This window comes from Neomonachus schauinslandi, chromosome 9 (assembly GCF_002201575.2).
Source record: "Neomonachus schauinslandi chromosome 9, ASM220157v2, whole genome shotgun sequence".
NCBI lineage: Eukaryota > Metazoa > Chordata > Mammalia > Carnivora > Phocidae > Neomonachus > Neomonachus schauinslandi.
Window position 1 is genome coordinate 45,040,860 of NC_058411.1, and position 27,494 is coordinate 45,068,353.

The following is a 27,494-nucleotide window of genomic DNA, read 5'->3' on the forward strand; positions in this document are numbered from 1 at the left end:
CTTCAGAACTTAAACATGTCACTCCATTGTCTTTTCATTTGTGTACCTTCTGATGGGAAGCTGCTGTTACTTGTTCTTCTAGATGTCATCTTTTTTTTCTGGCAGTCTTTCCACCCCCAGTTTGATTATGATCTTGGTATGATCTTGGTGTGGCTTTCTTCATATTTCTTCTGCGTAGGATTTGTTGAGATTCTAGGAACTGTGGGCTTACAGTTTTCATCAAATTTGGAAAATATTTGGCTATTATTTCTCTGGATTTTTTTTTTCTGTTTACCCTACCCCTTTTCTGGGATTCCTACTACTTGTATGTTAGCCTGCTTGATATTGTCCCCCAGCTTTGTGCATTTTCTTTTCACCATTTTTTTTTTTTTTACTCTGTATTTCATTTTGGCTGGTTTCTATTGTTATGTTTTTGAATCTGTTCTTTTCCTTTGATATAAAATTCAAGTTCACTGATCTTTTCATCTGTAGTGTCTAACTCAGCAGGTCACGTTTTATTACTTTTTAGATTTTATTTTATTACTTTATTACTTTCATTCTACAGATATTCATCTAGTGTCTATTAAGTTACAGAAGAGAGGGATCATCTCTACCCCAAGTTTACAAAAAGCTTTCCAGCGAAATACTTGACTTGGATCTTGAAGGGTGTTATTGGCAGAGGGAATGGCATGGCTAGAGGCCTGGAATCTTTTTTTTTTTTTAAGATTTATTTATTTATTTTAGAGAGCATACATGTTTTTGGACTCTAGAGCTGGGGTGGGGCAGAGAGGGAGGGAAAGAGAGAAAGAATCCTCAGACTCCCTAATGAGTTGGGGACACGGGGCTCAGGCAGGGCTCCATCCCAGGACCCTGAGATCATGACCTGAGCTAAAATCAAGGGCCGACTGAGCCACCCAGGCGCCCCGAGGCCTAGAGTCTTGAAGGACAGCTCTTGTATTCAGAGGACTCAAGAGGTTCTCTTTTGTAGGAGCACTGGGAATAAGGTGGAAAAGGGTAGAAGAAAGAAACTGGATATAGATAGGCAAGGACTAGATCAGGCCTTTTCATACTGGAAATTTAAAATTATCCTGTGAGAATGAAACACTGGAAGGTATAAAATGAGGAAATTGCTTGACCAGATTTGCATTTTAAATTATGAGTTTGGCAGCAGTATGGAAGATAAATGGAAATCTGGAAATATGATGTCATACTCAGGGAGACTAGCAAAGCGGTGTTACAAGGGAAAAACGGGTCTAGGGCAACACTCTTTGAATGGTTATGGGCCGGTTGGAGGAAGATGTTAAGGAAATAGAAGGTACACTATCAGTGCAATATGAGTAAGAGGGAGGGTAGTCCAGCTTATCCCTAATGTTTGTAACTTGGGCGGATTATGCAGGAAGAACAGGTTTCCGCCGCCCCCCCCCCCGCCCCCGCCAAGTTCACCTTGGGGTGGCAGAAGGAAGCTAAATAGTAGTTTATTTTGAGTGCATTTAAGGTGCCTATTGCACACTCAGATGGAATCGTCCCTGGGCAACTGGATATATAGTTCTAGAGTTCAGAAGAAAACGGTGTTGCAATTAAAGATGTAAAGATCCTCATAATTTAAGCCAAGGTCTCCAAAATGGGTATGCAAACACTCTGTTGGGCATATTATAATGAACATGTTTGAATTTATATTTACTTTCTTTTCATCGCTTCAAATTTTCTATTTTTGAATGTTTTCTAATGTATATAATACATGTAGAACAGTAATACATATGCATAATTTAGAAATAAGTATGTATGAAAATGTGCTCAAAATATTTCCGGCAATTACTAATTTAAGCTGGTTGCAAACTGGTGGTCACCTCCGAGCATTTTGCTTTACAATAATTACCTGGAGAACTTTTATTTATTTATTTTTTAAAGATTTTATTTATTTATTTGACAGAGACACAGCGAGAGAGGGAACACAAGCAGGGGGAGTGGGAGAGGGAGAAGCAGGCTTTCCTCTGAGCAGGGAACCCAGTGTGGGGCTCTGTCCCAGGACCCTGGGATCATGACCTGAGCCGAAGGCAGACGCTTAACTGACTGAGCCACCCTGGTGCCCCTAACCTGGAGAAGTTTTAGAAAATACATATTTCTGGACCCTATCTCTAGAAGACTATGATTTTAAGTGTGTAGCAAGGAATGTGAAAAATCCATTTTTTAATTTAATTCTTCAAGGGATTCTGATAATCGGCCAAGTTTGAGAGAACCAAGGATAAAATTGTAGGAAACATGGCTAATATAGAACGAGATGAGAAGATAAGTTTGAAAGACACTTCGCTGATTCTAAAATTTCCAACTTTGTTAATTTCTGTTACTTTGATTTTAATAATCTGATGGAGTGGCTATAGTCAGTATTGAATTGCTTATCTCCATTAAGCTAAAATTAACATTAAAAATTCAAAAGTCTGTTTTTGTGTTATATGCTTTATTTTTGATATAGGTGTACCTCCCATATCCACCTAGATTATATCAAAAATTTTTTACTAGCCAAGGAGCTAGAGAACCTTTTCCTAAGCATGTAAAATTCTGCATTGCCTGGAACCGCTTGAATATTAAACTTGGAGAGTTAAGAACAAAAGGGCCAATGATTTAAAGCTTTTGCTAACAACATCTAAAATATGCCTTCTGTGAATTAAAATGTGAGAAAAGGATGAAAATATAATGAGAAAGCCTGAAAGGATCATGTAATAAAAATTTTTGAGGACTGTTATGGGCTGCATTTTGTCCTCCCCACAGACTCATATGGTACAGCCCTTACCACCACTAACTCAGGATGTGACCGTGTGTGGAGATGGGGCCTTTAAAGAGATGATTAAGTTAAAATGAGGCCATTAGAGAAGGCACTGATCCAATGTGACTGGTGTCATAAAAACCATAAGGAAATTTGGACACAGAACGAGACATGAGGGATGCGTGGGCACAAGGAAAAGACCATCTGAGGCTGTAGTGAGCAGGTGGCCATCTACAAGCCAAGGAGAGAGGCCTCAGAGGAAGCCAAACCTGCCAACAGGTTTAGACTTCTAGCCTCCAGAGCTGTGAGAAAAATAAGTTTCTCTTGTTTAAACCACCCAGAATGTGGTATTTTGTTATGGCAGCCCTAGCAAACTACTACAAGGACAGTAAATTGCTTATTGGACTTTACACTTACACTAATGAAGAAGTAAGAAATAAACACAGGTTCTAAAACCCATATGGCCTTGTTCCCTGAATCAAAACAAGCAAATAGTATTTAGGGTATAATTATATTGTCCAGAGTTTCTCACCTCTAAGAAATCGGTTTAAACTTTGGTGAGTGGTACATATTATTCACAGAAACCTTGCCTAAACGTAATTTAGTATTCCTAGTTTAATTTAATTTAATTTTTTTTATTTGACAGAGAGAGACACAGCGGGAGAGGGAACACAAGCAGGGGGAGTGGGAGAGGGAGAAGCAGGCTTCCCTCGGAGCAGGGAGTCCGATACGGGGGGCTCGATCCCAGGACCCTGGGATCATGACCTGAGCTGAAGGCAGGCGCTTAACGACTGAGCCACCCAGGCGCCCCGTATTCCTAGTGTAATTGTTACTTCAAAATGTGAGCCCAGGTATATTTTGAGGTATAGGTATTTCTTTCATAAGATAGAATTTTGTGTGATTGCTAACTATGAACCCAGTTTTGCAATTTTAACATTGTGGCCAAGCTAAATGATGATTACATTAATGATTGTGTCATTACTTTTGTCCTACATTATTCCTCCAGATTATAATTTCTTGCGCAGGGGCGCCTGGGTGGCTCAGTTGGTTAAGCGACTGCCTTCGGCTCAGGTCATGATCCTGGAGTCCCGGGATCGAGCCCCGCATCGGGCTCCCTGCTCGGCAGGGAGTCTGCTTCTCCCTCTCCCACTCCCCGCTTGTGTTCCCTCTCTCGCTGTGTCTTTCTCTGTCAAATAAATAAATAAAAATCTTTAAAAAAAAATAAAAAATATAGTTTCTTGCGCAGTGAATAAACAAGTATTCAGGTATTCAAATGGAAGGTAATATTTTGACCTCTAGATCCTAATTTACCACCTGTCATTCCATTTACCAATAAAACTTTATTTTCAGGGGTGCCTGGGTGGCTCAGTCAGTTAAGCGTCTGACTTCCGCTCAGGTCATGATCTCAGGGTCCTGGGATCAAGCCCCACATAGGGCTCCCTGCTCAGCAGGGAGCCGCCTTCTCCCTCTCCCACTCCCCCTGCTTGTGTTCCTTCTCTCTCTGTGTCTCTCTCTCTGTTAAATAAATAAATAAATCTTTAAAAAAAACAAAGCAGGGCGCCTGGGTGGCTCAGTTGGTTAAGCGCCTGCCTTCGGCTCAGGTCATGATCCTGGAGTCCCGGGATCGAGTCCCGCATCGGGCTCCCTGCTCGGCAGGGAGGCTGCTTCTGCCTCTGACCCTCCCCCCTCTCATGTGCTCTCTTTCTCTCATTCTCTCTGTCTCAAATAAATAAATAAAAATAAAAATAAAAATCTTTAAAAAATAAAAAAATAAAAAAAACAAACCAAACCAAACCAAACTTCCTTTTCATAAATAATGTTATTTTATCACCCACCTTCTGAGAACTGTCAGTTTATTAGTAATTATTGATTTTATTATGAAATATCTCAAGTATATACAAAGAGCTAGATAACATAAGCAACAGAGTACTCCCCATCATTTAGCTTGACAAATTAAACATGACCCCTCTCAGGCCCGTTTCTTCAATCCAGAAGTAACCATCCTCCTTAATTTGTTATTCATTCCCATACATATTTTAGATTGTTATTTCCATAGGCCTTTTTTTTTCTTTTTGCTTGTTAGAAATGCCATTTCTGTGTGCTTTTTTCTGCAGTTTGCCCTCTGGTTCAGGTTAGGTTTTTGAGATTTATCCATGCTGACACATGTAACTCCAGCTATTTGTTTTTACCTTGTGTAGTAGTAGTACATTGTCTGACTATACCCCAGTTTGTTTTCCTCTTTGGACACTTAAGTTGTTTGTAATTTTTGCTATTATAAACATTGCTGTAATAAACATTTTTATATGCATCTCTATGCAGATGTGCCAGAATTTCTGTAGAGTGTATGACCAGAAATGGCACTTTTTCAGATGCCATCTCGTTCTCTGTTTACTGGTGAAATCTGAGTGTATTTCATGCTGTATATTTATTGACTATTTGGGGATTTTTTTTTTTTTTTTCCTGGTAAAAGCTTGTTATATCAGTTAGAGTCCAGTCAGGAGACAGAAACCAAACAGTAATTTCACCAGAGAAAGTGTAACATAAAGGGTTATTAGAGGAATGAAGTAAGAGGGCAAAGAGAACTCTATGGAGAATACAGAATTAGCAGATGCTCGTAGCAGCCACCACCCTTATGACTGAGATAGAGCACCCAGGGAAGAGGCCGTTTCCTCTCAGGCCTGAGATTCTGCCCTTATTGGAGAGTGGTAGTGGTCACTGAGGTGCCACCCCAGTGGGACTGCTGGAAATCTGCCCTCAGGACAGCTGGGCGAGGCCTTCCACAGGGAGGTGCTTAGCCTCAGAACTCACTGCAAGCTGCTGTTGCGGGTTTGGGGCATGCAGCCGGTGATGTTCCAGTCTGAAGCTCCCTGGAGTTGGGGGTCCTGCCCATGGGAAGGTGCTACTGCTGTTAGCACATGCGTGCTGCTGAAAAGTAGAATGCGCACTCTGCAAGAACCGGAGAAAGTGAGCCCACTGGAACTAGGGAGAGAAACCCCTTCCTCTTCCTTCATAAAGGATGATTTGGAAGAAATAGTTCATCAGTATGTTAGGCATGTAATGATTTACATAGGCCTTTGTGGGACTAATCCTAGAACCTTATCTACCATTTACAGCATTAATTCTGTGAGAAGCGTATTGAGAGTTCCCAAATCGTAAGTTTACAATAAACCTTAAGAACAAATGGCAAGTATTTTTCTTAATCTTCCACTCTTTGTTTTCCATCCTCCTTGTTTCTCTCCTCCTTCCCTTGTGTCTTTTATTTTGCTTACATCTGATCCTTGCTGATTTCTTCTTCCCCTGAATTACCAATGCTTCACTATTCTTATTTTCCCTTATTCTGTGACTTTCTTCCTCTTTAAGTCCTGTGTGGTCAGATTGGCTGTGTAAGTTTTTAGAGCAGTGAATTATAGGCATGCCTTGAACCCTAAGTGCATAAAGCTACAGAGGTTTAGCTAAGCTGGACGAAAAGGGTCAAGACTTCCTCTCTCTACATATCCTGTATTGCAGAGTATAAGATGGGTTGAAATAGTTCTTGAAAGCAGTCCTTTAGAAATGTTATAGTAGTTCCCTCTGCCTCCTGGTGTAAGTGTGGCTTTTTATATATAAATATCATTATTGCCAAGTTTCCCCCATCCACACATAAGAGATCCATTCAGGCTTTTGCTTAAATGAAGAAAGTGTTCATAGTGGAAAACGGATCTTGGCAATTGTTTTCTAGTCAACAAGAACCTACATTTTTCTTTCTTTTTAATTTTATTAAGGTGTAATTGACATATGACATTATATTACTTTCAGGTATATAACACAGTGATTTAATATTTGTATATATTATAAAGTGATCACCACAATAAGTCTAATTAACATCCATTACCATACATAGTTACAAAAAAATTATTTTTTCTTGTGATGAGGACTTTTAAGATCTACTCTCTTAGTAACTTTCAAATAACAGGTGGGTTCAAGTTCCAGACCACCACAGTAAAGCAAATATCACACTAAAGAAAGTCAAATGAATTTTTGGTTTCCCAGTGCATATAAAAGTCGTCTTTATACTATACTGTGGTGTATCAAGTGTGCAATAGCATTCTGTCTAAAAAAACAACGTAAATACCTTAATTTTAAAATATTTTATTGCTAAAAAATGCTAACCATTACCTGAGCTTTACTGAATCATCATCTTTTTGTTAGTGGGGGTGGCAGTCTTGCCTGAATACTGACGGCTGCTGACTGATCAGGGTGGTGGTTGCTCAAGGTTGGGCTGTCTATGGCAGCTTCTTAAACAACAATGAAGTTTGCCGTGTCTGTTTTACTATTCCTTTCACAAACAATTTCTCTGCAGCATGCAATGCTAGCTGTGATAGCATTTTAACCACAGTAGAACCTCTTTCACAATTGGAGCCCATCCACTCAAACCCTGTCGCTGCTTTATTAAGTAAGCTTATGTCATATTCTAAATCCTCTGTTGTCATTTCCACAATCTTCACAGCTTCTTCACCAGTAGATTCCATCCCAAGAAACCACTTTCTTTGCTCCTCATTGTTCAGGTTTTGTCCTGAGATTGCAGTAGTTCAGTCCCATCTTCAGGTTCCATTTCTAATTCTAGTTCTCTCACTGTTTCTACCACATCTGCAGTTACTTCCTCCACTGAAGTCTTGAATCCCTCAAAGTCATCCATGAGGGTTGGAATCTGTGACTTCCAAACTCTTGTTCATGTTGATATTTTGACCTTTTCCCATGAATCATGATGTTTCTAATGCCACCTAGAATGGTAACTTCTTTCAAGAAGATTGCCTTTACCTGGATCCATCAGAAGAATCACTAACCATGGCAGCTGTAGCCCTATGAAATGAACTTCTTAAATAATAAGATTTGGAAATTGGGGGCGCCTGGGTGGCTCAGTCAGTTAAGCATCTGCCTTTGGCTCAGGTCATGATCTCAGGGTCCTGGCTTTGAGTCCCACATCAGGCTCAGCGGGGAGCCTGCTTCTCCCTCTCCCTTTGCCTGCTGCTCCCCCTGCTTGTGCGCTCACTCTCTCTGTCAAATAAATAAAATCTTTTTAAAAAATAAGATTTGAGAATTGAAATTATTCTTTGATCCATAGACTGCAGAATGGATATTGTGTTAGCAGCCATGAAAACAACATTCATTAATCTCGGTGTCCATCTCCATCAGAACTCTTGGGTGACCAGGTGCCTTTTCAGTGAGCAGTAATATTTTAAAAGGAATCTTTTTTTTTTCCCTGAGCAGTAGGTCTCAACATTGGGCTTAAAATATCCAGTAAACCATGTTGTAAAACAGATGGGCTGTCATCCAGGCTTTGTTGTTCCATTTAGAGAGCACAGGCAGAGTAGAGTTAGCATTATTCTTAAGGGCCCTAGGAATCTCAGAATGGTAAATGAGTATTAACTTCAACTTCAAGTCACCAGCTGCTGCATTAACCCCTAGCAAGACAGCCTGTCCTTTGCAGCTTTGAAGGCAGGTATTGACTTCTCTCTACTATGAAAGTCCAAGGTGGGTCTTCCAATAGAAGAGGGTTTCATCTACATTGCAAATCTGTTGTTTAGTGTAGCCACCTTCATTTATTATCTGAGCTACATCTTCTGGATAACTTTCTGTAGCTTCTACATCAGCACTTGCTTCACTTTGTACTTTCATGTTATGGAGATGGCTTCTTTCCCTAAACCTCATGAACCAACCTCTGCTGTGCTTCAGACTTTTCTGCAGCTTCCTCACCTCTCTCAGCCTTCTTAAAAGAGCAGTTAGGGCCTTGCTCTGGATTAGGCTTTGGCTTCAGTGACTGTTGCAGCTGGTTTGATCTTCTACCTAGACCACTAAAATTTTGTTCATATCAGCAATGAGGCTGATTCGTATATTCACTGGACTAGCACTTTAATTTCCTTCAAGAACTTTTCTCTGCATTCACAACTTGGTTAACTGTGGCACAGGAGGCCTAGCTTTTGGCCTGGCTCAGCTGTCAACATGCCTTCCTCACTAAGCTTAATCATTTCTAGCTTTTGATTTAAAGTGAGAGACATGCGATTCTTCCTTTTACTTGAGCACTTAGAAGCCGTTGTAGGGCTCTTAATTTCCCCGATTTCAGTATTATTGTATCTCAGGGAATAGGGAGACCTGAGGAGAGCGAGAGAGAGAGGTAGTCTGTGAAGCAGTCAGAACACAGATTTATAAATTAAGTTTGCCATCTTGTATGGGTACAGTTCATGGTGTCCTAAAACCATTACAATAGTACTATGAAAGCTCACTGGTCACAGATCACCATAACAAAATAAGAATAATGAGAAAGTTTGAAATAGTGCCAGAATTACCGAAGTGTGACACAGAGACACAAAGTGAACAAACACAGTTGGAAAGATAGCACCAATAGACTTGCTCGACATAGGGTTGCCACAGACTTTCAGTTTGTAAAAAACGTAGTATCTGTGAAGCACCATAAAACAAGGTATGAATACAGTATTAACTACAGTCGCCATATTGTACATTACATCCTCATGATGACTTATTTATTTTATAACTAGAAGTTTGTACCTTTTGACCCCCTTCATCCGTTTCACCTACTCCCCACCCCTGGCAGCCACCAATCTGTTCTCTGTATCTGTGAGCTTGTTTTGGTTTTAATTCCACATATAAGTGAGATCATATAGTATGTTCTTCTCTGTCTGACTTCTTTCACTTAGCATAATGCCCTCGGGGTCCATCCATGTTGACCCAAATGGCAAGATTTCATTCTTTTTTTTATGTTGCATAGTAGTCCATTGTGTGTGTGTGTGTGTGTGTGTGTGTGTGCGTGCATACATAACCACATCCTCTATACCCATTTATCCATAGATGGTCACTTAGGTTGTTTCCATATCTTCCATATCTTGGCTATTGTAAATAATGCTGCAATGAACATGATTCCAGTAAAGGCCTCTTTTTTACCTAAGGGTTATAATTAGGATAATGACTTATTTTCTGATAGGCAGGTAGTAATTATAAGTACTAGTTTTAATTATATTAAGTTTCAAATGACTTTCAATGAATGTTGTCATAGATGAAAAAGTAATACTTTGTTAATCTAGTTCCAACATATTCTTTATATGCATTATCCCTGTGAAAAGTTTTTCTCTGGGCCCTAGCTACATAGTCTGTTGTTTAACAGATGTATCCAGATCTCACCACTCTCTAACTACAAAGTAAGGTGACATTTTAAATATATATAGATAGATAGATAGATATCTATCTATCTATATATATATCTATATCTATATATATATATCTGTGCAAGGCCGTATCACTATGAGATTCTGCTATGTGTGATTTTAAAAAGCTAAAATAACAGTGGCTTAAACACAAAAAGGTATATTTCTTTCCACTTACAAGAAGTGTGGATGTCTTAGAGTTCAGGGCTATGGGGCAGTTCCACTGTAACCAGGGACAGAGGCTCTTTGTGTTATTCAGCATTCTGTCTTATGTAAGTCTTTAGGCTCTTGTAACCAGTTCCATGTGTGTGAGTGTGGTACCGTGTGGGACTGTGGTGGCCAAGCAATTCTCTAGGGATACCAGCTGTAGTTGTTCTACAGTTAAACTCAGTTCTGACACTGTCTCCCCAGAGATAGCATCAGATCCCACAGGTTAAGGACTAAGTCCTCCAAGACTGTCCCCCTCACCCCCTACCCTCAGAAGGCAGTCACAAGCCCAGATTGTTACCTGTACTTCTTATTGACCAGCTATTAATCAGAGGTTTCCACTGCTTGGGTTTGATTAATTTGTTAGAGCAGCTCGCAGAACTGAGAGACACATTCTACTTACTGGATTACTGGTTTAGTACAAACTATATAACTTAGGAACAGCCAAACGGAAAAGATTCCTAGGGCAAGTTATGTGGGAAGGGATGCAGTTTCTATGCTCTCTTTTAGTGCTCCATTCTTACTGTAGTTCCACGTGTTCACCAATCCGGAAGCTCTCCAGACTCTATCCTTTTGGGTTTTTAGGTAGACTTTTTTACATAGGTATGGCTGATTAAATCATTGGCCATTGGTGATTGATTCAACCTTGAGCCCCCCTCCTGTCAAAGGAGGTGAGGGAGTGAGACTGAAAATTCCAACCCTCTAATCACATGGTTGGTTCCTCTGGTGACCAGCCCCCATCCTTTGAGCTGGGGCATTGCAAGAGTCACCTCATTAACATAACAAAAGATCCTTTATCTTTCTCATCTCTTAAGAAATTCCAAGGGTTTTAAGAGCTCTGTGCCAGAAAGACGACAGAGACCAAAGACATTTTTCTTATTATTGTTAAAAAAGGGAAATTCAACCGAGTAAATTTGAAGATATAGTTGGTTTTATTAAGCATTCATGAATCAGGCAGCATCCCAGGAGTTGTACGAAATGGAAGGTTTTATAGGAAGGAGAGTTTGGGCAAGAAGTTATTAAGAAAAGAAAGAACTGTTTGAGGCATAGTCATCTTCCCTTAGGGGAGAGGGCAAAGGGTCTTATTAGGTAAGTGGATTACCTCATCTTCCTTTGGGGGATGGAGAGGACCCAAGTGACAGATTATCTCAGTTTTCTGATGAGGACATTTGTGACTGACAGGTTAAAAGTACATTTCTGGGGGAAAAATTGGAACTTCAATTAAGTTAGGTATTAAGCCCCAGTTTGGTGACTTGGTCTGGTATAAGTGACTCTATCTTCGGCCTATGGTTTTCTTTTTAGCGTTACAAATCACAATATTATAGTAAGTGACTTGATCCAAGAGATCTTCAGGAGCTCAGGACATATAGGTGGCAGTAAAGAATGAGGTAAAAATCAAAGAGCTGTACCACCAGTAATTTGCAGTATCCTGTTACGAAAATTCAGCCACATGATGGAACCTAGCTGCACAAGGAGATTAGAAAGTCTTTTAACCGCATGTTGCTGCCCTGAATAAATTAGTATTCTGTTATAAGGAATAGGGGGAGAGTAGATATAGATAGGGTGGGCATCTAGCAGTTTCTTCCACAATATGTGATCTTTGTTTTTCCTGAATGTATTAGGGTTCTCCAGAGATGAAGAGATTATAAGGATTTGGCTCACACAATTAGGGAGGGAGGCTGGCAAGTTGGCAGAGTAAGTGTTCAAAGGCCATCAAGAGGGAAGAGCTTAATGTTTCAGTTTAAAGGCCAGCAGGCCGAATTCCCTCTTATTTGAGGGAGGGTCGGCCTTTTGTTTATTCAGGCCTTCAAATGATTGGATGAGGCCCACCCACATCATGGAGGACAATCTGCTTTACTCAGTCTATTGATATACGTGTTAATCTTATTCAAAAACACTTACAGAAACACCCAGAATGTTTGAGCAAATATCTGGGTACCCTGTGGCCCACTTAACTTGATACATATCAGATTAACCATCATTATAGTCATCTTCAACTGAATATAAAACTAAAACATTTATATTGTAAAAACACCAAACAATTATAGACATGTATTATGTAGAAATCAAAATTTCCTTATATTGCTACCTCCCAGAGATACCTGTTAATAACAGCTTAGTGTATTTTTCTCCACTTATTTGTAGTATATATACTAGTATACATACTAATGTATATATCTTACAAAAACAGGATTACATTACTTAATATATATATATACACGCACACACATATATACATATATAACATGTAGTACTGTGCTTTAATGTTTACGTTTTTATTCTAGACCTTATTCCATGTCATTAAATGTAGACCTGCTTCTTCTGAACATTATTTCACTGTGGATGTATTATCCATTCATTCATATTTTGATTTATTTAATGAATATTTTTCATACCTACTATGTGCCAAGCAACATTTATATGTCTGATCCTCTGTTGGTAGAAATTTAGGTCATTTTGTTTGTTTTTATTCTTTTGTTTTCTATTATAACAATGTTGAGGTAAACATCTTTATCTTCAGACATTTTTGTAAGAGTTTATTCTGTAAAGCGTATTTCTAGAATTGCTCAATAAGAAGATACCCATATTTTAGGTTTTAAAAGGTGCTGCTCGCCAAGAGTTTGTCAACCTCAGCCCTGTTGACATTTTGGGCAGATAATCTATCATTCCTGGGCAGGGTGGTGTGAGGTCAGGGGAGCTGTTCTGTGCATTGTAGGATGTTTAGCAACATCGTTGCCCTGGATACCAACAACACCGTCCCACCCCCAAGTTGTGACAATCAGAAATGTCTTCATACATTGCTAGATGTCAGGACGCCTGGGTGGCTCAGTCGGTTAAGCATCTGCCTTCGGCTCAATTCATGATCCCAGGGTCCTGGGATCAAGTCCGCCGTCAGGCTCCTTGCTCAGCAGGGAGCCTGCTTCTCCCTCTGCCTGTCACTCCCCCTGCTTGTGCTCTCTCTCTCTCTCTGACAAATAAAGAAATAAAATCTTTTAAAAAACAAAACATTGCCAAATGTCTCCTGGTGGGGAGATTGTCCCAGGTTGAGAACCAGTACACTAGCCCTTCTCTCTTTTCCTGTTCCCTTGCCATATAGACAGCTGGGCTTGGGATGTCAGAGCCCAAGTTGAGTGAAGAGATGTCCACATGAGAGGCAGCCTAGCATGGGATATTGGAGGCCAACTGCAGTGAGGAAGGCAGTCACAAGGGATCATGGCTTATTGTGGGATGTCACAGCACAGGCTGGATGAGGAGGGTTTCCAGCCATGAGGGCAGCCTGGCATGGGGTGTTCTGAGCCTCAGGCAGGGTGAAAGTAGGTCCATATTAGAGAGGCAGGAATAGTCCTCTCTAGTTCAAAACAGAGAGTGCTTCATTTATATGGCTACAGGCCTATTTATGATGGTTTCCTTACATTAGAGCTTGCTCCCTATGGAGATCCATTACTGATTTGATGATTTAATATCTTTTAAATCACATAATTAGGGATTTTTTGGCTGATGTCTCTATTCTATTTGGAATTATTTTAATAGTAGGAGAAGCTAGTCCAAGAACATAGCTCACAGCTACGTAAGGCTCACTTGCTATCACCTGACAAGTACTTGAACCATGTAAATAATCCCATCTTTGTGGCTGACACTCAGTAACATAATCCTGAGCCAAAGAAACTAAATAGAAGAGTACATACTACATGATTCTATTATATAAGCTGCTAAAACGCAAAAATAATCTGTGGTGCTAGAGGTAAGAATTGTTTACCCTTGGTAAGGGTAGCACTGGAAAGGAGATGCATGAGGGGGCTTCTGAAATGTTGATGATGTTTTCTTTCTTGATCTGGGTGGTTAACTTGTAAAAAGCCATTGAGCTGTATGCGTAAGATTAGCACACCTTTCTATATGTGTGTCATTCTTCAACAGAATGTCCACCCCCCAAAAAATAACCTGTTCTTTTACTCTTGGAAAATAGTCAGACTCTTTTCTCTGAATCACATAATTATCAGAAAATAGAATGTTAATGGCTGACAGACCACAGCATAGACCAACTAAATAGGTTGACATGTACCACTCAAACTGAGGAAGGCCCAATAAAAGTGCTCAGTCTACCAAATTTGCCAGGTGATATGATAAGCTGAATGAAATATGTCTTGCTCAGCAACATTCAGAATACTTTTATTGAAATTCTACTTTATCATAGGTGCTCTTATTTTTAGGTTTTGGAGGCACCTGAGGACACAGTACCTACATCCAAACATCCCATGGAAGTGAGGAAGGCTAAGCAGTTAGAATACAATAACATAAACACTGATAAATGTGCAGAGTTAATTCACTGAAATCACAGAGAAGGGGAGGTCACCAAAGGATTCCTGAAGGAGAGAAGGATGAAAGTTAGCTAAATGAAGAAAATGGGGAAGAGCATCCAGGTAGGAGGAACAGCACATGCAGGGTACAGAATACAACTCAACATCACACATTCAAGGAACTGTCCTTGTGACATGGACAGCACAGGGACCATCAGCATTATCTTATGTATCATCAAGAGCCTACCCCAGAGCCTGATTCATGATAGACATTCAGATATTATTTAGGTGAATAAATACCTAACATAGCATCTGTTATGTGAAGAGGTCGTCAAAGAAAGATCATGAGCCTATAATTAATTCTAGGAAGCTCAGAGTTCATTTAGTAGGCAGTGAGGAGCCATTAAAGAATTTAAGTATTAGAATAACATGATTTGTGGTATTTTAGAAAGGTTCTCTGGGAACTCTGTAAAACAAGGATTGAATCTTTCTCTAGAAAGAGAGTAAGTTAGGGGAATTTGTGTATGTGTATACATGAATGTGTGTTCTTACACATGCGTGTGAGTAGGCATTTGGTGAGAATTGAAGCAATGGATACTACATATAGATAGGAAGTTCCTAAAATAAAATAGAAATGTTAAAGATTGTGAACTTAGAGTGTAGGCCCAGTGAATATGGGATGAATTTGAAGGTGATTTAGGAGATACAATAAAGAGGGATTAATGTCGGGTTATAAGAAGCATTTGAGAAAGAGGCATCTTGGATGACCCCCAGAGTTCTGTCTTGGGTGACTGGTTGAATACTGATAGCACACCATTTGCTATGATAGGGAATACAGGTTGAGTAACAGGTTTATGTTCCATTTTGTTTTCCAGGAATCTAGTGTGTTCCATGGCTACTTATGATTCTGGTAATTGTGATCTGTCTACTAGGAGATGTTTAGTTGGCAGTTGAATATTTGGACAAGACAGAGGCCTGAACCAGAAAGATGATATGGTATTTGATAGCATACTAGTAGAATTTAAAGGTTGGGTAAAACTCCCAAAACATCTGTCAGTAGAATACATGTTTAGATTTATTAGGCTAAAGAGAGGAAAAGAGAAGTGCAGATGTTTGCTATAAACTTGTTTTACAGTTTTTCACTCTGCTTTTTTACTTCTCCGGTTTTTGTGGGGAGGCATGGTTGGCTCTGGTTTGTAAGTCTCATGATAGACTCTCAATATAAAATCTCCCAGATTCCTTGTTTTCAAATTACGAACACAACTAAACAGCCTATATTTCTTGGGGAGAAGGCTAAAAAGGGATTTTTTCTTTCTTGAGAAAGTTGTGTTGTATAGTAAAAAGAGCTTAGATGAACATTGGAGTCAAAGTTTGGTAGGAATCCTGCTTCTCATATTATTTAGCTATGTGCCTTTGGGCAAGTTATTTAGTTTCACTAAGACATAGCTTATTTATTTATAAAACTGCAGTAATTATAGCTATCTTTTAAGATTATTATAAAAATTAAATGAGATGAGCTTTTGGATCTGGAAGATAATGGCAACTGTCCAAATGTAAATCTCTCCACACATTCTCCCCAAAAGCCGTAAGACCAAACAGGAACACACATGTACACACACACACACACGGCCCATATATAAATCATACCTTCAGCATTACTACAACATAAATAATACCATGAATTTTAAATTGCTTTTATGTAACGAAACAACAAATTACAACAATTCCTGTTGCTGCTACAAACCCCTGAGTCTGGAAAGTGGGGCAAGGAGAGGCTCAAGAGACAGTGAAGACAGGAAAGGAGATAGGAGGTTTACAATGAAGCACAAGCAAAATGACCCTCAGAAAGAAAACATCCCGCACACAACTGGGAAAATACAGACACAGGCCTGAGACTTAGGAATTCATAGCACTAGCTATAGGGAAGGTGTGTGAAAGAGAGGGACCACTAGCAGCATCAGAGATAGAGAAAGGATGGTGCCCCTCAGAGCCATTGCAGGGAGAGGAAAGAAGAAAGTAAGGAGAAAATAAGTGTCTGGAGAAATCAAAGAGAAACAAGGCACACAAGTTCAATACCCACCCACCCACCACCACCCCTACCACCACAACATCATCCATTAAAACAGCTGCTTTTACTAATCTGCAGAAGCAGACAGCCTTCGACTAAGAACTCTATCCATAAGGTGCTCAGGAATAGAAAAAAATTAGATGCTATAAAAAGCTGCTTTAAGAGGAATACACAAAATATGAACCAATGTATTTCCACCAATAAAAATTCTTTCACAGAAAGGAAACACAAAACAGAGGGCAACTCTTATTTTTTTAATAACAGTTTAATATACAGTGTTATATTAGTTTCTGGTGCACAATATAATGATTCAACAATTCTGTACGTTACCCAGTGCTCATCACACTAAGTGTACTCTTTTTTTTTTTTTTTAAGATTTTATTTATTTGTCAGAGAGAGAGCACAAGCAGGGGAAGCGGCAGGCAGAGGGAGAAGCAGGCTCCCCACGGAGCAAGGAGCCCCATGTGGAACTCGATCCCAGGACCTTGGGATCATGACCTGAGCCGAAGGCAGTCACTTAACCAACTGAGCCACCCAGGCGTCCCGCACTAAGTGTACTCTTAATCCCCTTCATCTCTTTTACCCATTCCCTATGCACTGCCCCTCTGGTAACCATCAGTTTGTTCTCTGTATTTAAGAGTATTTTTTGGTTTGTCTCTTTTTTTCTTTGTTCCTTTGTTTCTTACATTCCACATATGAGTGAAATCATATGGTATTTGTTTTTTTCTGACGTATTTCACTAACGTTATACCCCCTAGATCCATCCATGTTGTTGCAAATGTCAAGATTTCATTCTTTTTTTATGTCTGAGTAATAATATTCGTGTGTGTGTGTGTGTGTGTGTGTGTGTGTGTGTGTGATCTTCTTTATCCATTCCTCTGTCAGTGGACACTTGGGTTGCTTCCATAACTTGACTGTTGTAAAAAGTGCTGCAATAAATACAGATGTGCATATATCTTTTCAAATTAGTGTTTTCCTATTCTTTGGGTAAATACCCAGTAATGGAATTAATGGATCCTATGGTAATTGTATTTTTATTTATTTTTTTTTTTAAGATTTTATTTATTTATTTGCTAGAGAGAGTGAGAGTATACAAGGGGGAGGGGCAGGCAGAGGGAGAAGCAGGCTCCCCGCTGAGCAGGGAGCCCGATGCGGGACTCGATCCCAGGACCCTGGAATCATGACCCGAGCTGAAGGCAGCCGCTTAACCGAATGAGCCACCCAGGAGTCCCTGTATTTTTAATTTTTTGAGGAACCTCCATACTGTTTTCCACAGTGGCTGTACCAGTTTGCATTCCCACCAACAGTGTACAAGGGTTCCTTTTTCCTCTGTGTCCTCTTCAACACTTGTTTCTTCCATTTTTTATTTTAGCCATTCTGACAGGTATGAAGTAATATCTTATTGTGGTTTCAGTTGCATTTCCCTGATGCATCTTTTCATGTGTCTGTTGGCCATCTCATCTGTATGTCTTCTTTGGAGAAATGTCTGTTCATGTCTTCTGCTCATTTTTTAATTGGATTATTTGGTTTTTTTGGTGTTGAGTTGTATAAGTTCTTTATATATTTTGGATACTAACCGCTTATTGGATAAATCATTTGCAAAGATCTTCTCTCATTCAGTAGGTTGTCTTTTTGCTTTGTTGTTTCCTTTGCTGTGCAGAAGCTTTGTATTTTTATGTAGTCCCAGTAGTTTATTTTTGCTTTTGTTTCCCTTGCCTTAGGAGACATACATCGAAAAATGTTGCTACCACCAATGTCAGAGAAATTACTACCTTTGCTCTCTCCTGGGATTTCTATGGTTTCAGGTCTCACATTTAGGTCTTTAGTCCATTCTGAGCTTATTGTTGTGTATGGTTTAAGAAAGTGGTTCAGTTTCATTCTTTTGCATGTAGCTGTCCAGTTTTCCCAACACCATATGTTCAAAAGCCTGTCTTTTTCCTTTGCATATTCTCGCCTCTTTTGTTGTAGATTAATTGACAGTATAATCATGGTTTTATTTTTGGACTTCCTGTTCTGTTCCACTGATCTGTGTATGTGTCAGTTTTTGTGCCAGTATCCTACTGTTTTGATTAGTACAGTTTTGTAGCATATCTTGAAATCTGGGATTATGATAACACCAGTTTTTTTTGTTCTTTTCAAGATTGCTTTGACTATTCAGGATCTTTTGTGGTTCCATACAAATTTGAGGATTATTTGTTCTAGCCCTGTGAAAAATGCTGTTGGTATTTTGGTAGGGATATCCTTAAATCTGTAGATAGCTTTAGGTAGTATGGATATTTTAACAGTATTTGTTCTCCCATTCCATGACCATGGAATCTCTTTCTGTTTCTTTGTGTCATATTTAATTTCTTTCATCGGTGTTCTTTTATAGTTTTCAGAGTATGGGGTCTTTCACCTCTTTGGTTAAGTTTATTCTCAGGTTTTTATTATTTTGGGGGCAATTGTAAATGAGATTGTTTTATGAATTTCTCTTTCTCCTACTTTATTATTAGTGTATAGAAAAGCATTGGATTTCTGTATATGGATTTTGTATCATGCAACCTTACTGAATTCATTTATCAGTTCTAATAGTTTTTTGGTGGAGTCTTCAGGGTTTTCTATATATAGTATCATGTCATCTGCAAATAGTGAATGTTTTACTTCTTTCTTATCAGTTTGGATGCCTTTTACTTCTTTTTCTTGTCTGATGCCTGTGGCTAGGACTTCTAGTACTATGTTGAATAAAAGTGGGGGAAGTGTACATTCTTGTCTTATTCCTGATCTTAGAGGAAAAGCTCTCAGTTTTCACCATCAAGTGTGATGTTAGCTGTGGGTTTTTCATATGTGGTCTTTGTTATGTTGAGGTATGTTCCCTCTAAACCTATTTGTTGAGGGTTTTTATCATGAATGAATGTTGCACTTTGTCAAATGATTTTTCTGAATCTATTGAAATGATCATATGGTTTTTATCTTTTCTCTTACTGATGTGATGTATCATAGTGACTGATTCGTGAATAATTGAACCATCCTTGCATCTCGGGAGTAAATCCCACTTGCTCAGAGTGAATGGTTTTTTTAATATATTTTCAGATTCAGTTTACTAATACTTTGTTGAGGATTTTTGCATCTGTGTTCATGAGAGATATCGGCCTATAGTTCTCTTTTTTTGTAGTGTCTTTATTGGTTTTGGTATCAGGGTAATGCTGGCTTTGTAGGATGAATTTGGAAGCTTTCCTTCCTCGTGTATTTTTTGGAATAGTTTGAGAGAAATATGTATTAACTCTTCTTTAAATGTTTGGTAAAATTCACCAGTTAAGCCATCTGGTCCTGGACTTTTGTTTGTTGGGAGTTTTTTGAATACTGATTCAATTTTATTGTTGGTAATCGGTCTGTTCAAATTTTCTATTTCTTCTTGATTCTGTTTTGGGAGGTTATATGCTTCTAGAAATTAAGACATGTTTTCTACATTGATCAGTTTGTTGGCATATAATTTTTCATAACATTCTTTTATAATCTTTTGTATTTCAGTGGTGTTGGTTATTATTTCTCTTTATTTTTTTTTTAATTTTATTTATTTATTTGACAGAGAGAAACACAGTGAGAGAGGGAGCACAAGCAGGGGGAGTGGGAGAGGGAAAAGCAGGCTTCCTGCCGAGCAGGGAGCCCGATGTGGGGCTCGATCCCAGGACCCCGGGATCACGACCTGAACCGAAGGCAGACGCTTAACGACTGAGCCACCCAGGCGCCCCCATTATTTCTCTTTCATTTCTGATTTTATTTCAGTCCTTTATGATGAGTCTGGATAAAAACTTACCAATTTTTTTTTCTCATTTCAGAGAACTAGCTTCTAGTTTCATTGATGTGTTCTATTTTTTTTTTTAATTTTTTATTTCTGCTTTAATCCTTTTATTTCCTTCCTTCTGTTTTTGCATTTTATTTTCCCTTTTCTGTCTCCTCTAGATGAAAGGTTAGGTTGTAAATTTTTCTTGCTTCTTGAGGTAGGCCTATATATTGCTACAAACTGCCCTCTTAAAACAGCTTTTGCTGCAACTCAAAGGTTTTGGATTGTTGTGTCATTTGTCTCCACGTTTTAATTTTCTCTTTGGTTTCTTGGTTGACCTATTCATTATTTTAGTAGCATGTTATTTAATCATCCATATATTTGCATTCTTTCCAGATCCTTTCTTGTGGTTTATTTCTAGTTTCAAGGCATTGTGGTCAGAAAAGATGCATGGTATGACTTCAGTCTTTTTTAATTTGTTGAGACTTGTTTTGTGTCCTAACGTGATCTCTTCTGGAGAATGTTCCTTGTTCACTGGAAAAGAATGTGTATTCTGCAGTTTTTTAATGGAATGTTCTGAATGTATCTTGTTAAATCTGTCTGGCCCAATGTATCATCCAAAGCCACTGTTTCTTTGTTGCTTTTCTGTTTGGATGATCTATCCATTGATGTAAGTGGGGTGTTAACGTCTCCTACTACTATTGTATTACTATCAATTACTTCCATTATGTTTGTTATTAGCTACTTTATCTAGTTAGGTGCTCCCATGCTGGGTGCATAAATATTTACAATTGTTACATCTTCTTTTTGGATTGTTCCTTTTGTAATCATGTGATGTCCTTCTTAGACTCTTGTTACAGTCTTTGCTTTAAAGTCTATTTTGTGTGATTATAAGTATTGCTACCCAGCTTTCCTTTCACTTCTGTTTGCATGATAAATGCTTTTCCATCAGGTCAGTTTCAATATACATGTGTCTTTATATCTGAAATCAGTGTCTTGTAGGCAGCATATAGATGGGTCTTGCTTTTTTATCTATTCCATCATTCTGTATCTTTATCAGAGCATTTAGTCTATTTACTTTCCAAGTAATTGTTGATAGGTATGTACGTATTGCCATTTTGTTACTGGTTTTATGGTTATTTTTATAGTTTTTCTCTGTTCCTTCTCTTGCTCTCTTCTCTCACAGTTTGCTGGCTTTCTTTGGTGATATATTTGGATTCCTTTCTCTTCTATTTTGCATATCTATTATTGGTTTTTCATTTGTGGTTAGCATTAGGTTTATCTATAACATCTTGTGCATATAGCAGTCTATATTAAGCTGATGGCCTCTTAAATTTGAACCCATTCTAAAAGCACTAAATTTTTACTCCTCACCCACTTCCACATTTTAAGTATATGATGTCATACTTTACATCCTTTTTTTTTTTTTTTTTAAAGATTTTTTTTATTTATTTGAGACAGAGAGAATGAGATACAGAGAGCATGAGAGGGAGGAGGGTCAGAGGGAGAAGCAGACTCCCTGCCGAGCAGGGAGCCCGATGCGGGACTCGATCCAGGGACTCCAGGATCATGACCTGAGCCGAAGGCAGTCGCTTAACCAACTGAGCCACCCAGGCGCCCATACTTTACATCCTTTTATTTTGTGAATCCCTTGACTGATTTTTATAGATATACTTAATATTACTGCTTTTATGCTTCCTACTGTTCTTACTCCTGCTTATGGTCTTTCCTTTCCAAAGAGTCCCCTTTAACATTTCTTGTGAGCTTAGCTGGTTTAGTGATGATGAAGTCCTTTAATTCTTGTTTATCTGGAACAGTCTGTCTCTCCTTCTGAATGATAGCCTTGCTGGATAGAGTATGTTTGGTTGCAGGGTTTTTTCTTTCAGCACTTTGAATATATCATGCTACTCCCTTCTTGCCTGAAATTTTTTTTTCTAAAAAAAATCAGCTCATAGCCTTATGGAGTTTCCCTTGTGTTTGTTTCTCTTATTGCTTTTAAAATTCTCTCTTTATCACAATATCTTGCCATTTTAATTACTGTGTGTCTTGGTGTGGACCTCCTTGGGTTGATTTTGTTGGGGGTCCTCTGTACTTCCTGGATCTGGGTTTCTGTTTCCTTCCCCAGATTCAGGAAGTTTTCCACTATTATTTCTTCAAATACATTCTCTGCCCCCTTTTCTCCATCTTATCCTTTTGGGATCCCTGTAATTTGAATGATTCTACACTTGATGGTGTTACTGAGTGTCCTTAATCTATTCTCATTTTTTCTTTTTTTTTCTTCTGTTGAGTTTGATTGTTTTTCATTACTCTGTCCTCCAGGTTGCCAATCCATTGTTCTTTCCTTTAGTGTACTGTTTATTCCCTTTAGTGTATTTTTTATTTCGGTTATTGAGTTCATCTCTGATTGATTCTTTTTTAAATGTTTTCTCTTTGTTGATGTTCTCACTGAGGTCCTCCACTCTTTTCTGAAGTCCAGTGAATATCTTTATGACCATTACATTAAATTCTCTAGCAGGCATATTACTTATCTCCATTTCATTTAGCTCTCTTGTTCTGTTTTGTCCTCTTCTTTATTTGGGACATATTCCTGTCTCCTCATTTTGCCTAACTCTCTGTTTCTATGTGTTAGGTAAATCGGCTACATCCCCTGCTCCTGACGGCAGTGGCCTTAAGATGAGGATTCCTATAGTGCCCAGCAGTGCAGTGTCCCCCCTGTTCACCAGAACTTGGCACTCCAGGTGTCTCCTATGTGTGTTGCGTGTACTCTACTATTGTGGTGAGCCACATTGCCTTCAGTCCAGTCGTCTGCAGTGACTCCTCTTGCCTGTTGCAGGCCATGGTCCTTGTGTCATTAATGGGCCAGTCTGGGGCTGCCTTGGGCTTGAGTGGAGTCAGAGCAGGTGTTTGTCAGAGATACAATATCACTGAACTGCAGGGTGCTTTCTCTTTGTTGTCCACTGAGAGAAGCTTTTGTTGGTAGGTGGGACCTGCAGTCAGACCACATGTCTGGCCTCTGCCTACTGCTGGGGCTGCAGTCAGACTGGTGTGTGTGATTGCCTTCCCCTCTCCCCAAGGCAGGAGTCACTTTGGAGCAGTGCTGGCCTCTTTTGGGGCTACTTGCACACTGCCACGCTTGTTGCACTGCTTTGGGTAGACTCCTGCTGAGGGCTTGTTGGAGGAGGCAGGTCCACAGGAAAGAGCTCTGTTAACAAGGTAGGTGGAGAGAGTTCCCAGTGGTTCTCCCAGGTGTCTGTGTATCTCTGCTGGGGGTGGGGGGAGGGAAATGGCACCTTCCAGCTCTTTTGTTCTTGGAGAAGTCTCCTAAAAATCCCTGTCTCTCCAGCATACATTCTGAGATTCATAAATGAATCTTCCCCAGGTGTTTTTCAGACTGCTCTTTCTAATCTATATCTCAGTGGGGCTCTTTCTTACACTGTCTCTTTTCAGTCAGGGACTCACTTTCTTTTCTTTTTTTAAAAGATTTTATTTATTTATTTGACAGAGAGAGACACAGCTAGAGAGGGAACACAAGCAGGGGGAGTGGGAGAGGGAGAAGCAGGCTCTCCACTGAGCAGGGAGCCCGACGCGGGGCTCGATCCCAGGACCCTGGGATCATGACCCGAGCTGAAGGCAGACGCTTAATGACTGAGCCACCCAGGCGCCCCAGGGACTCACTTTCTATCACCCTCTGGCTCTCCCAGAGCCAAGCTCACTGATTTTTTTAAAGTTCCAGTTTTTAATCCCCACTGATGATAAGAACTCGAGATGTTAAGACCCTCTGGTTTTCAAAGCCATATGTTATGAGGATTCCTTTCCCAGTGCAGGTCCCCCATGCCTGGTGAGGTGTCTGCTCCTCTCTCTGTGCCTGCAGCATCACTTCCTCCTGCAAACAGTCTCCTAGTCAGTTTGGTTCCTAGCCACGTCTCCACCCTTCCTACCCTCTTTGATGTGACCTCATCTCTACATTTAGTTGTGGAGAGTCTTCAGGTTGTTTTCTGGGTTATTTACACTGATGTGGGTGTTACCTAGTTGCATTTGTGGGATGAGGTGAGCTTAGGATCCTTCTACTCCACCATCGTACCCAGAAGTTTCAGGAAACTATTAAACACTCCAACTGAATAAAAAAATTCTCTTGTGGACATACTAATAAGGGCATTGATGTAAGAGGCATTATAAAAGGAAGGAAAACAGGGCGCCTGGGTGGCTCAGATGGTTAAGCGTCTGCCTTCGGCTCGGGTCATGATCCCAGGGTCCTGGGATCGAGTCCTGCATCGGGCTCCCTGCTCCTTGGGAGCCTGCTTCTCCCTCTGCCTCTCTCTCTCTCTCTGTCTCTCATGAATAAATAAATAAAATCTTAAAAAAAAAAAAAAAGGAAAGAAAACAAACGAAATAATGGAAAAGATGCAGGAAGAAGTAAAAAGCTTGAGAAAAAAAGTGTGTGAAATGCAATATAGGCAGAGGAGGACCCAACATATCTACAATTAGAGTCCCTGAGGGGGAGAAATCAGTGGAACAGAACTAACTACTAAACCATAATCCAAGGGAACTATTCAGAAACAAGAGAAAAGCTGAAATCTAGATATTAAAAGGGCCCACCTGGACAGATTGATCCAGAACAATGAACTCTGAGTCAGAAACTATTAGACTTTAAAGGCAATTTTTTTTTTCTGTCCCCTGGGGTAAGGAATGAGCAGATCATCACTTTACTTAAAAAAAAAAAAAAAAAAGATTTACATCAGACTTCTCAAGAATAATATACCAAGGAAAGCTACCGTAGAGCAGCATTTTTAAAAGCTCAAGGAAACAAAATTCAGGCTTAAGATGTATTTGCAGTTCTTTTTGTTCACAGGATGTATCCTAATATATATATGTGTGTGTGTGTGTGTGTGTGTGTGTGTGTGTGTGTATATAAACTACTGTGTTTTAAGCCAACTTGAAATAATTTTTCCTGTATATGGTTAAACCACCAAATCTCTACATAATTAAGTTCATTTGTTTTGTTGGTTTGTTTTTTTTTTTAAGATTTATTTATATATTTGACAGAGAGAGACACAGCGAGAGAGGGAACACAAGCAGGGGGAGTGGGAGAGGGAGAAGCAGGCTTCCCGCAGGGCAGGGAGCCCAATGCGGGGATCTATCCCAGGACCCTGGGATCATGACCTGAGCCGAAGGCAGACACTTAAAGACTGAGCTACCCAGGCGCCCCTAAGTTCATTTGTTTTATTTTGCTTTTTATTTTTAGGGTTTGTTATTTCCATTTTATTTTTGCTTTATTTTTTACAAATCTTAAAGTATTCAAAATAACATAACTGACAGTTGTGGTTTATTTTTCAAAATATAAATAGGGGCGCCTTGGTGGCTTAGTCAGTTAAGTGTCCAACTCTTGATCTCAGCTCAGGTCTTGATCTTGGGGTCCTGAATTCAAGCCCTGCATTGGGCTCCACACTGGGCATGGAGGGAAAGGAAGAAAGGAAGGGGGGGGGAGGGGTGGAAGGAAGGAAAGTATTAGGCTTATAGGAACAGTATTTAATCAAAGGAATGTTTATAGTTATTCAAAATTTTCTACTCAGTTTTTTTCTAAAATGGGTAAGGAATTTACTATAATTGAATGTATCAGCTATTCCTGTATTCTAACTGGGAGTCTGTACCCTTCAAGGCAACCCTAAAAAGTGTAACACACTACTACCACACGCACTATTTCTGAACTACTTCTGGGAGTGTGTATCAGTATTTTCTAAGACATTGGAACTATCACCAGAGTCTTGCATGAACTTGTCTTAACCCCATCACCTACTAATTTGGGTTACTCAGGGCCTCAGTTATAAAGATAACTGCTCATCTACCTTTCGAATACCAAAGTAAATTTTTGCATAATATCCAATATAAATAAAATGATATACTGTAAAAAAATATGTGCCGTGGCTTGAAATCTGAAATTTAAAACTTTAAATGATTCTGCTGGGTCATGGAAGTTTTGCCACAGTTATAGTAACAGAGTATTAAAATTATAGTTACTGTGTCTCTTTCTGGAGGTTGGATCCTAAAATGTATAATTCTGTGTTTTCTCTTTTCAGAGGCAGATAAAATACTAGTAATGCGTGGACAGTGGTTTATTGATGGTACTTGGCAGCCTTTAGAAGAAGAAGAAAGTAATTTAATTGAGCAAGAACATCTCAGCTGTTTTAGAGGTCAGCAGATGCAGGAAAATTTTGATATTGAAGTGTCAAAATCCATAGATGGAAAAGATGGTAAGACCAATTAATATATTTAATATGTTGTAAACCAAGTAAGTTCTTAACAAAGTTTAGAGTAGTTCTTAATTTTGCCTAGTAATTCATGAGTGTTAGAATTTATAAAATTTCTGATTTAAACATTTGGTGATTATTTTAGAATTTAATACTGCTATGAATTCCTGAACTGTCTCAATTTTTATTTTACTTAATATATGTGTTCACTGACATGACACTAACATGACTTACTATTGTACAAATTGTATGTGTTCCATGAATTAGTCCTTTTCAGTAGTTTGTAATTACCAACAAAAATTGAATCTACAAAAATATGTCATTATATCAAACAGGCAGTTTTGTTAATATTTTAATGTTGGTTCTTTTCCTGAAATTTAAGGAAAAAAAACACCTTAATTTCCTTTGTATACGTATCTTTAGGTTGTCTCCATACTAATAACCACATCAACTTTTACTTTGAAACAGTCTTCTCTTTATATTCCCTTACTCAGCATTTGGATTTGTTTGCAATAGCTTAAAATATTTATATAATAGCAAAGATTGCCATGTTTCATTATATGTCTGATCTTGAGTAAAATTCAAAATGTGTGGTCAAGTTAAAAATACTTCTATTGTTCCATTTACTGCAGGCAGTGGGATCAGCTATTCTGGTGAGTATAATAATATAGGTAGATTAGAATTTGTAGATTTCTCTAAATATTTTTTTCTAAAAAGTGTTTCTTCATCTATGCTTGCCTTTATTTTGGAGGTTTCTTGGCAAGCCCTATTGAAACTAGTGAATTAAAATATGAATTAAGTGATTTTTTTTTCCCTTTCTCATAAAACATCTCTAAAGCAGAAAAACTCAGTATTGATCAAGTAATTCACAGAATGCAGCTTGGGAAAATTATGTGGTTATAAGTAATTGTTCACATGACTTAATTAATGGCAAAACAATAAGCTTTAAATTGGCTTGGATTATTTTTTTTCTTATTGTTAGT

General features: G+C 38.9%; 1 protein-coding gene across 3 annotated transcripts in view; it reads left to right on the forward strand.

Annotated features, from left to right (window-relative positions):
- DDHD1 (DDHD domain containing 1) overlaps window positions 1-27,494 on the forward strand; it is a 94,582-nt gene that overhangs the window by 15,130 nt on the left and 51,958 nt on the right. For 2 of the 3 annotated variants that reach the window (XM_021701322.1, XM_044917770.1), the window contains exon 2: window positions 26,341-26,514. In XM_021701322.1, the coding sequence (XP_021556997.1) occupies window positions 26,341-26,514 (174 nt within the window). Of the gene's footprint in view, window positions 1-26,340; window positions 26,515-27,143; window positions 27,165-27,494 lie in introns of all 3 variants that reach the window. The other variant, XM_044917771.1, reaches the window with a different exon arrangement.